Source organism: Poecilia formosa, unplaced genomic scaffold, assembly GCF_000485575.1.
Source record: "Poecilia formosa unplaced genomic scaffold, Poecilia_formosa-5.1.2 Scaffold1, whole genome shotgun sequence".
NCBI lineage: Eukaryota > Metazoa > Chordata > Actinopteri > Cyprinodontiformes > Poeciliidae > Poecilia > Poecilia formosa.
In genome coordinates this window covers 2,662,059-2,675,306 of record NW_006799940.1, presented here as the reverse complement: position 1 = coordinate 2,675,306, position 13,248 = coordinate 2,662,059, and the positions used below count along the sequence as shown (strand labels likewise).

Below are 13,248 nucleotides of genomic sequence, written 5' to 3'. Positions count from 1 at the left end.
AATTCACCTGTTAAGCAGTTTCTGGAACAAAAACAAGTCAATGTCAAGTTTATTTATTAGCACTTTTCCTGCACAAAGTGCTTCACCAGCCAGATGCAATTAAGGATAAATAAAGTACATGACATTGGTACAATCAAATATAAAATACCAGTAATTAAGCAAACGTTATTACAAAAAGAACAACTAAGCAAGTGTTTGGGTAAAATGTGCTAAAAGAAATTTCCTATAGCAGCATATTCAGTGCAAACATCAAGCATTACCAAGTAGAATGTTTGTATTTGTTCCTTTTTTGTGATTTTGATATAATTACAGGTTCAGCTACGTTATTTAGCTTTCTACTGAACTAACACATCACCTCACATGTATACCGCGTTTGAAGAGCAATAAAATTATCATTTTTCCATACATTTTATCCCAGTCAGCAACAAGAATACAATTTTATCATTTTTTGCTCTCAGTTTTGTCATTTTTATCAACTCAAACTCCAGCAATCAGTTTCTCTGCAGTTTTGGATTGGGCAGCCTGATGGTGACATCTAAAGGAAAAGTAATATGATACATATGTTCTGTTATTACAAGTCTTTTCTGAAAATGTACTATTGTTGATGAGGTACTTCTACAGGGTGTAGTTTGTTACTATTTAGGAGCACAATCCATTAAAGTTGCAGACTTCTGTTTTCTGTTTGCTCCTTAGTCTGTAGCCTGAAAAGTCCTGCAGTCCCTTGACTGTCTCTACATCAGTTTGGATGTCACTCTTTTCTAGTAAAACGTTGTTTACAGCTGACCCAAGTGCTAATCTGCTTTAAAAATGTATCGATTACATGTTAGCAGAGGACAAGAGGACTTGTGCTTTCAATCAGGACGCTGTTCCTGCTAAATCCAACACCTCTGCACAGTGAGGGTGTGAGTTTGTTGTCTGCTGTGAGCCACCGGATTGTATCTTTGACATTGATCTCCTTCCTTCTGGGCATCGCAGTCATTTTGAAGCTCCGATTAGATGCAATTCGGAACATTCGGCTGACAGCTCATCGAAATGCATTTGGCTGCCGGTGAAAGAAATCAAGCCAACCTTTCTGTTATTCGAAAATATTGCGGGATTTTCACAAAAACTTGCTTTATTGAGGTAATTTTTCAAACTTGGCTCCTTTATTGTGGTAATTTCTATTTGTTCCTAAAGGAAATGATTTTGGAAAGGAGCTTTTAGATGGATTTACTGGCACAGCCTTTGAAAACTCTTCTATTGCTGAAAATATTTTTTACTTGTTTGCAATTTTTTAAAACCTGAATGAATTTTAGGAATAAAATAAAATCACCTACTATGTACTGTTTGATCTATAAAAGTGCTTCTAATTTGTCTTGTGAATACATTTCTGCTGGTTTAATGTATGTTTTATGTATGTTAAGACTGAAGTCAATAAGTTTGTTATACTCCATCAGACAAGAGCTTTTGCCATACTTCTCCCCTTAAATTGTCTCATAAATTCCCAAATTTGAAGTCGGACCCCGCTGTGGGTCCAAGTTTCCAACTTGCTTAAATTAATGTGCTACAACTAAGTCTTTTTTATAGTGATCATAAGTTTAAATCTTAGTGATCCTTAAAAAGATCTTATAATATTTCAAATTTAACCCACAGCATCCCTCAGAAACCCTTAAGTTTGTTTGATCCTAGATGATAGCTCAGGGTTGCAAAACTCAACACCACATTATTTAGACAAGAAATGAGCAGAGAGAGAAGACATGACATGCAGCAAATATCCCAAACTCACGAATCAAATCCTGAACGCCGGCATTGTGGACCAAAATCCCCCATATGAGTTATGTGATCTGTCTCTACACCGCACAGCACCCCGAAACTCCAAGCACTTTAAAATGATGATATCAAGATTTTGGTGCGCCTTCACCAAACAGATGCCTTAAGAGAATTATGTTGTCGAAAACATTCCTTTGAAGTTTATTCCTCGCCTTGCGGCACACAACACGCTGCATGCGTTTTATGTTAAACAGTAGATGCAGCTGCATGAAAAATAAGCCTGTATTTAACAAGAAAAAAAAAAGAATCCAAGAGGAGGTGCATTTCTCATGCATAACTATAACCACACAGTTTGATCTTAAATGTTACTTTTAGACATTTTTTGGAGGCTTATGTAAAATTTCTCAACAACTATTCCCTCTGTTTTCAAACTCAGAGCCGGTTGTCGGACATGTACCTCCTGATTTCTGTTGTTTTTGTGCAGTCTGATTATTTTCTACTGTGACCCCACCGAGACATTTCATTGCAATTTGAAATCTGTGTTTTCTTTATAAATTCCTGTTTTTAAGCTGAGCAGAGAGCAGCTAAAACAATAATGTTTAATGTGTATGTCATTCAAAGCACGGTGCTGTATTTTTTAAGCATTGGAATAAATTTTTTTCTACATTTTATTCATGCACAACATACTAGATTTGCATTAAAATATGTTAGTAAAACATATTTTCTATTAGTCCTGTCTAAACCAAGACCAAAAATGTAGCCTAATACTTCAGCAATCTGTTCAGGATGGAAACATGGTCACCAACACAATAGATGTGTTTATTGACTTTCTTTTTTTTTCAGCTGGATGAGTTGAGATGAATATATGCTAATAAACGAAAGTGTTTCTATTCTCAGGATAAAACATTTGTCGGGTCTAATGTACCTGCTAATGTTATTTTGAAGGTCGAAAGCAAAAAATAATTGAAAACTACTTATAACTGAAGTCCCTATTAGGCTTGAAATTATAATATAATCCAACACTGTTTTAAAAATGATGCTAAAATTGACTCAAATTTAAAATCCCTATTGCAGTTTTTTATGAGACACTTTAAATCTCTTCTAAAGGCTTTACTTTACAGTTCCTCTTTTTAGTCAAGTCTCAATGCTTTCTGGTGTCTACTTGCTCTGCTGGAGGTATATGTGGCCTGTGAATACAGATTATTAATCATAAATAATCTGAACACTACCTGGCAGGCGAACCCACCAGTGACGGGGATAAGAGCAGTTTCCTAAAAAAAAAAACCTTGCAGCTTTGATGAAACTAAGATGGGTTCCCAGCATGCACCTCCACCGCCAGGTGCTGAAATGATTTTGACTGTTGTTTCCTTCACTGAGCTCTCCAATTTATGTGACTCCTGAAGGCATCGCTTTGTGACTCTCTCTGCTTCACCATCATTTAAGTGTCATTAAAGTTCTTCAGATCAATTTTTATAGCCCACAGGCCTAATATATTAGATAGAGGATTAAAAACATGAAGTCACGGAATATTTGAACGTGGTACCCATAGAAACCGCTGCTTTTGAAAACAACGTGCCCATTTAGTTTGTAAAGTTTAAAGGACATTTGTTAAGGTTTTGTTAAGGTGCTATTGCTCAGAGCCACTTGTTTACCTAACGAGCTGAACTCCTGCTCACTTGCACTTCATTACCTTGTTTTTCACCTATTAGTCTCTGATTGAACAGTCAAACTGGATGTGAGAGGTAATGATCAGCTTTACACACACTCAAAGTGTGAGTCTGTTGTGTAATTGGTTAATCGGGAATCCTATTTATTTTCTGACTTCCCTGATGTCTCGATCTTATTGGCCCAAGTAGGAACCCTGAAGATGATCCACTCTGTCTGCTGGGTTTTTTTGGCCCAGCTTTCTTTATTTTCACTGGATGAGATATTACTGTTCGGAAGGCAAATACTGTATTCTGTCTGACAACATATATTAAAGTTTGAACATTGATTTTCGTACTGTTCATCAATGAAGTTATTCCCTGGAAACCTGTTCATATTCACACGTCTGCATCTTATATCCTCTTCCCACTTATACGTCGTCTCATCTTGTGTTCTTTTATTAAAATGGACCCGAGAGCCGTGGACCTGCGACTCTATTCTGATTTAACTTCAGAAAGAAACAAAAGTGAGTTTGGTTGTAGGAAAACAAAAGACCTTTTCAGGAAAACGTCTAATTCTGAATGTCGATTTGTCTCTTCGGCACAATATACTGGATACCCAAGTGTTGCAGCAGTTTGACTAGATTAAGATCAGATGCCAAATTTTGAATGTACCGACATATAAATACTTTCTTTAGATGTTTATTATGTTGTCACAGATATACTACAAGACTAAGAGGTATTTTTATCAGTAAGATGTGTTGCCATGGTAAATGCATGCTGTAGAAACGTAGAGAAAGTTACAGTAATGTCTAAAGCAAACATTTATTTATCTGTCTAGCCATTTGTTTAACCAGAAAATTTGGCTCTTAAGATATTATATTACCTGAAAGCCACAGTAGTCGACACACACAGAAATGCACATTTACACATCTATTGAGACTAACCACAAAGTCATTAAACTAAAAACACTGCAAGCTAAAATATGTCAGTGTGCACTTTTTAAGTCATTGAAAAAACATGTATGCATAATTTTAATTTCTCTGAAACCACAAAAAAGGCCTCATTACAGAAGACAATTTGACAATTTAAGACAAGATAGCAATAAGCCAGGGAAAATAAATTGCTCTCCAACTAAACAGCTACAAATGGCTGAATATATTATCGAATCTAACCTACCGCTTTTCTACAGATGTAATATATGGAGCAGTTATAAAATTACGGCAGGGATGAAATAGTTCCGATCTCTGGGTAAGAGTGATATTTCTTGGAGTTTAACATCTTACATGGAAATGAAGTCTTTATTTAAATTATCTGATGACACACTGGCACTGAGACGCTACTGATGTGGCAGAACTGAGACTATGAAGGCATTTTTATGTCAGGAATGATTAATGCTGTCATGGCAGTATGCTGTAATTCTCCAGCTAAGTTTCTAGAGATTGTGTTGATTTCACATGAACCCGTACCCAGTTCCTGTCTTTAAAAGGAATAATATATTCAAACTACAAACCTCTGCAGAGTGAATATTCATTAAAATGCATTGATGAATTGTTTGATGACTGAAAGAAAAAAAAAGTTTCTCATCAACAGTAGTTGCTTGCAGCCTGGAACAAGACAAAATGGTGTCAAAATATTTTCCAGGTGTTTAAAATAAAGGAGAAAAAAAGGAATTAGAGTATTGAAACACGTTTTTATTTCCTTAGATAATTTATGCTGTATTCCTTTATCTGAAAATATCAGTTTGTCAATCCAACATCCGTCTTTGTTCATCTAGCAGTTAAACTATTCTCCTGTCCATTTCTCCCTTTTTTCATCCAACCAGTCATGTAACATCTGTCTAATCATTCTTTCACTTTTGTCAAGGCTTCATCTGACTGCCCATCCATCTATCTGTCCATTTATTCTTTTGTTCATTTATTCATGCATCCCCCCCATTCACCTTTCCAAGTATTCATCCACTCATCCATCCATAGGTCTGTCTTCTCTTCATCCATCATGCATTCTTCTGTTCATCCACCATCTGTCCTCATATCCATCCATTCGTCCATCTATACTTTATAACAGAGTCTGAATTTGGTGTCCCATCCCTAACTACAGCATCAGATACATGCTGTTGGTGCATTAATTCTGTTTTTGAACCATCCCTACACTAGTGTTGCACAGACTTGTAAAGAGTTGGAATGTCCCTGATAACTGGGGGGACACGTGTGCCGCCATAATGAGACAGATTTGGATGGATTAGGCACCAAGTGGTGATGAAAAATGGCAGCCAACATGTCACCCGTCAGCAGCAGGGAGAGATCCAGCCTGTTAGCTGCCTGCCTGCCTGCGATGCCCTTCACAGTTTTCTGGCAGTTTGCTGCAGGAAGCTTTAGGAGAGCTCAGAGATTCTGCCGCTGAAAGATACGTTTGGCTCACCAGACCCTATCTTCATACTGACATAAAAAAAAAATCAAAATTTAACTATAATTACACTGTAAAATGTGATTTCTGAAAGTCTAAACATATCTGCTCTCTCTCTATGTGCTGCATTCTTTCTCTCAGTTTCTCCCTTCCTTCCTCATACCCTGTCTTGCTTCCTGTGTGAATTCGACACCCATTGCGAGCCCAGATGCCCGGCACTCTAGGACCACATAAGCTCTTACTTTGTAGTGTCTTGCCAAACGTCGGGGCTTTCCTGGCAGTGGCCGCTGTCAGTCTCTGACTGGGAGTCACGGGTTCCGTTTGAACCCTGAAGGTCATCGTCTTTGTCATTTTTTTTTTTTTTTACCCTGCATGAGTCCATCTTCAATGAGGAGCATTATACTAAATCTTGAGCCTCCATTGTTGCTTCTTTTAAAATCTCATTGCTGCTGCACATTTTTGGGTGCCTTCCTGGTTCCCAGCAGTTCAGGGATTTACATTTTTCCAAGTTTCAACAATCCTCTCAGTGAGACACAGTCCCTTGACAAATAAACAACAGATGCTCAAATGTCTTCTTTGACTCATACTTGATCTTCAGTATGATGTGCCACTTTCGTACACTTGAGCAGTGTTACAGTATGCAGCACTGATTTTTATTTTTTTTGATTTTCAAAGCAGAATATGATGTAATAGGTTAGCGATCCTTTGTAGCTCAGTAGGTGGACTGGGAACTGTTGGACTGCTTTGTCAGGAGCTGCATCAAAGCCAATTCAAAATGCGTTAGTGTTTGCATGTGCTGATGTTTCATTACGGATAGAATATGTTGTATCTCTGTCATATTACAAAATAATCCGAGACCTTCACATAATGACTGGACACTTTCTTTTATTTGTTTCAATTCAGTTCATTCGTTTGGCACTAATTCAGAACAAATGAGATCTCAAAGCACTTTACCAGACAATCAGGCCCAATTAATTTCCACTTTAAGAATCCAACTCAGATGAAATCAATTTAAACATTAAGCTGCAGGTTTAATATATGCGATGACATTTAGTTGATCACTTTTTCAGTGGTTAAAAAAAACACAAAAAAAAACACAGTTCTGTGTTGTCATTGCTTTCGCAGCACTGACTTCTCTTGATCAAACCTGGTGACAGCAGAATGGCTTCATAAGGAAACAATCTCACGCAGGTTTATTATGAGCAGGTGTCTGTTGTGACCGTGCAATAGATGCAGAGAAGAAATCCCATGTGCGTAGGATTTTTAGGAAAGAGATTAATACAGTTTGGAATAAAGCTGTGACATAACAAAGTGTGGAAACAGTGAAGCGCTGTGAATACTTTCCTGAATGCACCGTGTAATCAATCTGTTAAAATCTCTTGTCAGTTTTATGCCTTCCGCTTTTTTTAAAGAGGCGTTATTGTGTAAAATGAACTTTTTTATGTAACGTCCTCATCGAAAACATACCTGGGGTTTCGCAGCAGCAGTTAGCAAACATCTGTTGAGCTTATCATATGAACTACTTCCCAGTTCAATGCTCCTGAGAATGGTTGTGAACAGCACAATGAGAAGCATTGTTATGAGGACGTGCTGAAGGCGGCGTGTCGGAAAGAGCTGGAGTTTCTTAAAGGGACAAAGGCCCAATTTTAAGGTTTCAAATTACAAAGTCAGCTGAACTGAAGGTCATACAGTTACTTGATTGTGCTAAAAAAATGGCATCATGTGTCTTCAGCATACATAATACCAGTAACATAAAAATATCAGAATAGCTCCAGATATTGAAAATATTGTTTGTTTACTGCTGATTGAAGAAAAAAAATATATAATGTAATTATTTTTGTGGTTTGAAACTTGCAGAAAACCGACTAAAACCTGAATACATACTGATCACTGTTTCTTTATACTCCTGCTAAATATTGAAATTTTAACTTTTCAAAATAAATTTTACTTCAAATATACTTAAGTGATTTTATTTTTTATTTTTTTACTTTATTTTGAATGTCATGGATTTCCCTCTTGTCCAGTTATGTCATTTCTCTGCATATTCATGCTGTTAATGACAGCCATCACCATTAAACCAGATAATCTAACAACATACGTTTCATTTTTACAGAAACTAGAAAGAATAAAACAAATGAAACTTTTCCTCCTCTAGCAGTTTTCGATGAATCTCTTCTTTGTGTCTGCACAGGCAACCAAAGAGCTGAAACAGTACGACAGCAAGATCATCGAGTGCACCTTCGCTAACAACAGCTGGGTGTTTATGAGGCAGAGGGTGGACAAAAGCTTCCCCAACTCCTATGACACAGCCATGGGTGAGCATCTATTCCTTCCTCGTCTGCAGTTATTTATTAATACCTCACCTCCTCCTTTATCTGCAGATGTATCAAAGTGAAAAACGAGCAGTCAGCCTGCGATTAATGGCTTATTTTATCAGTATTTTACATCAGGCTTTGCTCTCAGTTAGATTTCCCTGTTATGAGATTGCGAACGAATGCATGCGTGTGTGTGTGCTTGTGTGTGTGGAGGTGGCAGATGTTCTGTTGTGTAAGCGTGCACACCAACCCGTCAGGCCTCGCACTCTGTGCCCAGGACAAATTGTTTTCATCCGTGTCCTTTCTTTGAGCAGAGAAGCTGACATTTTGCTACATAAAATGTCCCCCCCACCCCCCTTTTTTAAGTAAATACCACCGCTGTAAACAGGTATCCAGGATATATAAGTGGCCCAAAAACAAGAAGTAGAAAGCAAGGCGTTTCCTTAAAGCAGGTTCAAAAGACAGAGTGCATCCATCTGCAGAGCATAGACGCACTCAGCTCTTTCGAGTGAGAGTTTTCTTGCACAAAACACAGAATGTAAATGAACTTTTTCAATTCTTCATCCGACATTTTCCACAAATGTTCTCTCAGCTCAACCTGCCCTGCTGCTCTTCATACATTATTCTAGTTTTTCGCCGCACACCTACGTTATGTACGATGTGTCGTAAAGTACGTTAAACTTAGTCCGAGCGTAAACTTTGACGTGCAGACCAGCCAGCACCGACCTCCTGCTGAACGATGAGCAGCGGCCACGGAAAGATGAAGACGCAAGGAAGATGAGCGATGACACAAACCGAGTCGAGGGCTTTAGACGATCATTCATCCAGCCTGAGGTTCAGTCTGTCAGATTTATGTCTTCAGACATGCTGTCAGACCTTATCTGTCAAAAAAATCAGATTTGGTTTCTGGACGGTGGAGGGAAGAATCACCTGCTGCTGTCGGTTGTGTTTTATCAACCAGTGGTTTGTGGGTTAACATTTGGTGTAGGGCTTAAGGCTAGAGTTTAAATTGCAGGGGTTAATATAAAAATATATATAATTGTTCAACAATATTTGCTGTTTTTCTTTTTTCTAAATTCTGCCCTTTCCTAAAAAAACAAAAAAAAAAACTTTTAGTATGTACAGCATTTTTTTACCCCCAAAAATGATCTATTCATGTTTGTGTGCATAATTTTACTAATACAACAAGTAATAAAATAAAAAAAGAAAAAGAAATCTTTTTTTTATTGTACAATAATAATTTTCCACATTTTCTAATTACCATATTAATCTTTTTCCTGTTATCGTTTGGTTTGACCAGATCAAAGTGTGCATATGAAAAACTCAGAGATGAAATCACCTTATTCTGAAGTTTTATGTTTGAGTTAAAAACTCAGATTTTATGAGGTGTAAATTCACTCTTTTGCCTCAACGTCCATGTTCTGAGATGCTGCTTGATCCTTATAGTCTTAAACATTTTAAATAGTTAGCATTTATAAATGAGATTTAAAATTAACATGGCATTAATTCTTCTGTTTCTGTCTCAAAGAGTTATTTTGGGGGTTATTTCACACTCTAATGCAGGAGGAAAAAAGGAATTAAACGTTTCGGTTGAAGAAAAATCTTCACATGCATTGTTCTGTATCATCTGAAAGCTTCTAACCTTTCAGAGAAAATAAATGTATGTAAACAAAGGAGAAGATGATGGAAACGGCACACAGCCTCCCCGTCTGATGAACCTTTTTAGCACAGCATTTCATCTAAATGTTGACATCAGAGTGCTGTACAAGGCAAAGCATAAAAACAGAAGCTGAAGCCATATAAACTTGAAGCAGAAGGGAGGACAAATGCATTTAAACCGCAAACTAAATTGATTGTAGAAGATGGAAGAGAATATGGAGTTATTGGGCTTTAGATGCTGCTGCGGGCTGCGAGTCAGCCTCGGAGGCCAGATGGCAAAAGTCTCTTTTATCAAAAAATCTTGACAGATATCTTTGCATGTCTCTGCAGACTGATAACACTTTGTTCCATTTAGCAACTGCAAATAATCATTAATGTGCTGTTGGTACCGTGGCTCGGTCATGAACGTGCCAAGGGAGCTGTGAAGTGGGATGAGCTATTTCTATGCATAGTCTCAGGGGTAATGATCCAAATCCTGTTTTTTGGGGGGCGTTTTTTTTATAAACTTAATGCGAAGATGGCTCAAAGTATAAGTGCTGATGAGGTCAGGTTTGGTACAAAGACCTTCTGTGTTACCTTGTATGTTTATTACTGTTTTATATGACAGAACAACAAAAAGTAGTTCTGAATTGTGAATTGGATTGAAAATTGTAAAGGTTTTCAATAATCTAATTAATATAAATGTGAAAAATATATGCTGATACCCCTAAATAAAATCCATACTTACTATAACAGCACACATGTGTGTAAAGTAGCATCTAAATCAGTATAGCTGTTTTTTATATATCTGAGAGGAAACACCATCACAAAGACTAAAGCATCACCTGAAAGGTCAGGGATAAAAGTGCGGAAAAGTTTTGATTATAAAACTGATTTGCAAGTTTTAGCACCAATTCATCTATTATCCAAAAATGGAAAGAGTGTGGCACAGCTGCAAACGTACTGAGAGACAGTTTTCCACGTACAGTGACAGGTTGGATAAGAGATCATCAATCAGAAAAAGTGAACAAGAAGCCAACCTGTACAGCTCAGGTGGAATAATCAGTTGATTCTTAAATTAACTAAAAAAATATATATGGCCTTCATGAAAGAGTGACAGGAAGAAAATAGTTGAAAATAGAGCTAATAAATTGACCTGGATTTCCTTAATATTGGGAGATTGGCCCGACACGTGAAAAACTGATTTGCCTCCACAAAGGTCTGAAAAAAAGTCTGCATGTGCCAACTTACTTTGTCAGACATAAGAAAACCACAGTCATCAAGTAAAACACTTTTTAACAGACTACCAATTGTAAAAAAAAAACTTAAAAATCTTTTTGTTGTAACATAAAAAAAAAAAAAAAAAGTTTACGAGTTGCACTATAAATGGGTGGAAAAGCCTGTCAGCGTCTCTGTGATAACGTCCTTCCTGCTGTGCCCGTTTGTTTTTCTCTGCCCAGCTGTCTGTAAAAGCATCAAGGAACCCGTCACGAAGGAAATCCTTTTCGAGTATCTGGACCGCTGCGCCCAGGGAGTCAACGCACAGAGCCGGAAACGCCCGTCTGACCCGGACTCTGAGCTAATGCCCCCTCCCCCTCCGAAAAGACCCAATTGGGCCGCGCCGTAACCCCTCCAAACTGAGCCCCTCTGGACTCCCAACCACACCCACAGTCACAGCAAACATCCTCATCAGCATCCAGACCCTCTACAGGAAACATTTCAAGCCCGTCTGCTGCGTCGCGTTTTCGCTTGTACATGTTTGGACCTCAGAGAAGTGACTGCCTCAATGTGATTCATCCATTTACCTTGTAGAAATCTTTGTAGCTTGAATTGCTTGTGTTCTTATTAAAACACTGAACATGATTCTTAGATTATTTTTTTGACTGTTTTCCTATTTATTTTAATTTTTTTTTAATTCTGAGCTAAACAGTCAAGAAAGGACTTTGTTATGGATAACACCTGATGAGCACTGTTTACTTTGTGTCCACCATTTCCTTGTTTTAATTTAAAAGAGGAGTAAACATAATCAAAGCTCAATCTGTCTTGATGAGTTTAGTTTCCTATCAACTAAGATCTCAGCGTTTCAATTAAAATTCACAGGGTAAGTGTTCAGTGGAGGGAATATCTAGATGTTTCAGGTGTGTAATTGTGTAGTGGCTATTTCCCAGTGATCTGCCTGACTTTATCTTTAAGGTGGTTGTTTTGCTTGAAAGGCGACAAGTAAACAGAAACTCATCACTGCTGTATTTTTACTCAGCCGTTTCAGTCTCAGCAGCTCCCTGAAGGAACAACTTGCTGCTCGGCAGGAAGGCAGTGGACCCTGAAAAAAACTGCTCTGGAGTTGCACAAATAACACAACAGGAAGCCTCAGGTGTGCAAAGTGCATGGATCCAAAATTTTATGCGAGTCTAATCCTGTCGGTGGGGAGCGAGGCTGGTCCACAGAGACCCAAAACCTGCAATATGCAACATCCGAAGGTCCCTGTAATAAGGTCCAGGTCATGCTCAGATATTTGTAATGTCTGTGAAAAATCAAGAGCTTCTCTTGCAAACTAAACATCAGTCAGTTGCCCATAATACTTTGTCTTTTCTCTATATATATGTTAGTCTTACTAACGTTTAGTTTTTTCCAAAAGCTTGAATCACAGGATCCCGTTTGAGGGGATCTTTATCTTTTTGGCAGCTCTCATTTACTGAGTGATGAGAGGTGACCCTGATGAATTTCATCACCTGTTTTATGGAGGAAGTCTGACTCGCTGCCGGAAATGCCAACTAAAGGTTTCACTCCACATGCTATCCAAACAACTGCGCCCTGATGTATAAAAGGCTGCTCACCTTTTAGACTGAAACACAGCAATCTCAGCTCCTCTCATCCTGGCTGATACTCCTGTAAGTATAAAGCTGAGCAAACATTATAAAATCTGGCTTCTCTGATGTTCTATAAATTATTGTGTAAATCACAGACATGTCTCTTTTCATTAGTTGTCCAAATGACTGTGTCAAATCCTGTTGCGAAGAGGAGAAATTATGCATATTTTTTGCAGAATTTTTTTTATTTTTTCAGCTTTATTCAAAAGGGAGGAGTGGTACTGTTTGGGGAAAAAAATCATTTCTGTTTCTATTTTGTCTTAAACAGAAAATGGATTGTTGAAAATAGCCATCACAGGGGGGAGCACAGAGACACACAAGAAAGAAAACCATTCACACACTCAGACATAAGGGCAATTTAGAGAGATCAATAAACCTAACAGATAACTTTTAGGTTTTAGAACTGTGGGACTCCAGCGCAGGAACTTCCTGGTAACGAGGCGTCATCATCAAAATGGTGTGGAAACAAAATGGAGGTATGGATTACCAAAGGAGCAAACAGAGCTGGAGCCGGTAGGAGTTAATGACTAAAGAAATGTGGTTGCTAAGATTGAAGAAAAGGTAAGCAGTTCTGGGCAAGTTTAACAGCATTGAAATTTCAGGTTTTGCCTTGAGTTCATTTTTATTCCA

At 37.9% G+C, this 13,248-nt stretch overlaps 1 protein-coding gene across 1 annotated transcript in view; it reads left to right on the top strand.

Moving 5' to 3' along the window:
* rngtt (RNA guanylyltransferase and 5'-phosphatase) overlaps positions 1-11,788 on the top strand; it is an 83,970-nt gene extending 72,182 nt beyond the window's left edge. Inside the window, exons 15-16 of the mRNA XM_007545199.2 lie at positions 7,990-8,113; positions 11,212-11,788. Coding sequence (XP_007545261.1) covers positions 7,990-8,113; positions 11,212-11,378 — 291 coding nt within the window. The 3' untranslated portion in view covers positions 11,379-11,788. The remainder of the gene's footprint in view (positions 1-7,989; positions 8,114-11,211) is intronic.
* Positions 11,789-13,248: the final 1,460 nt, after the last annotated feature.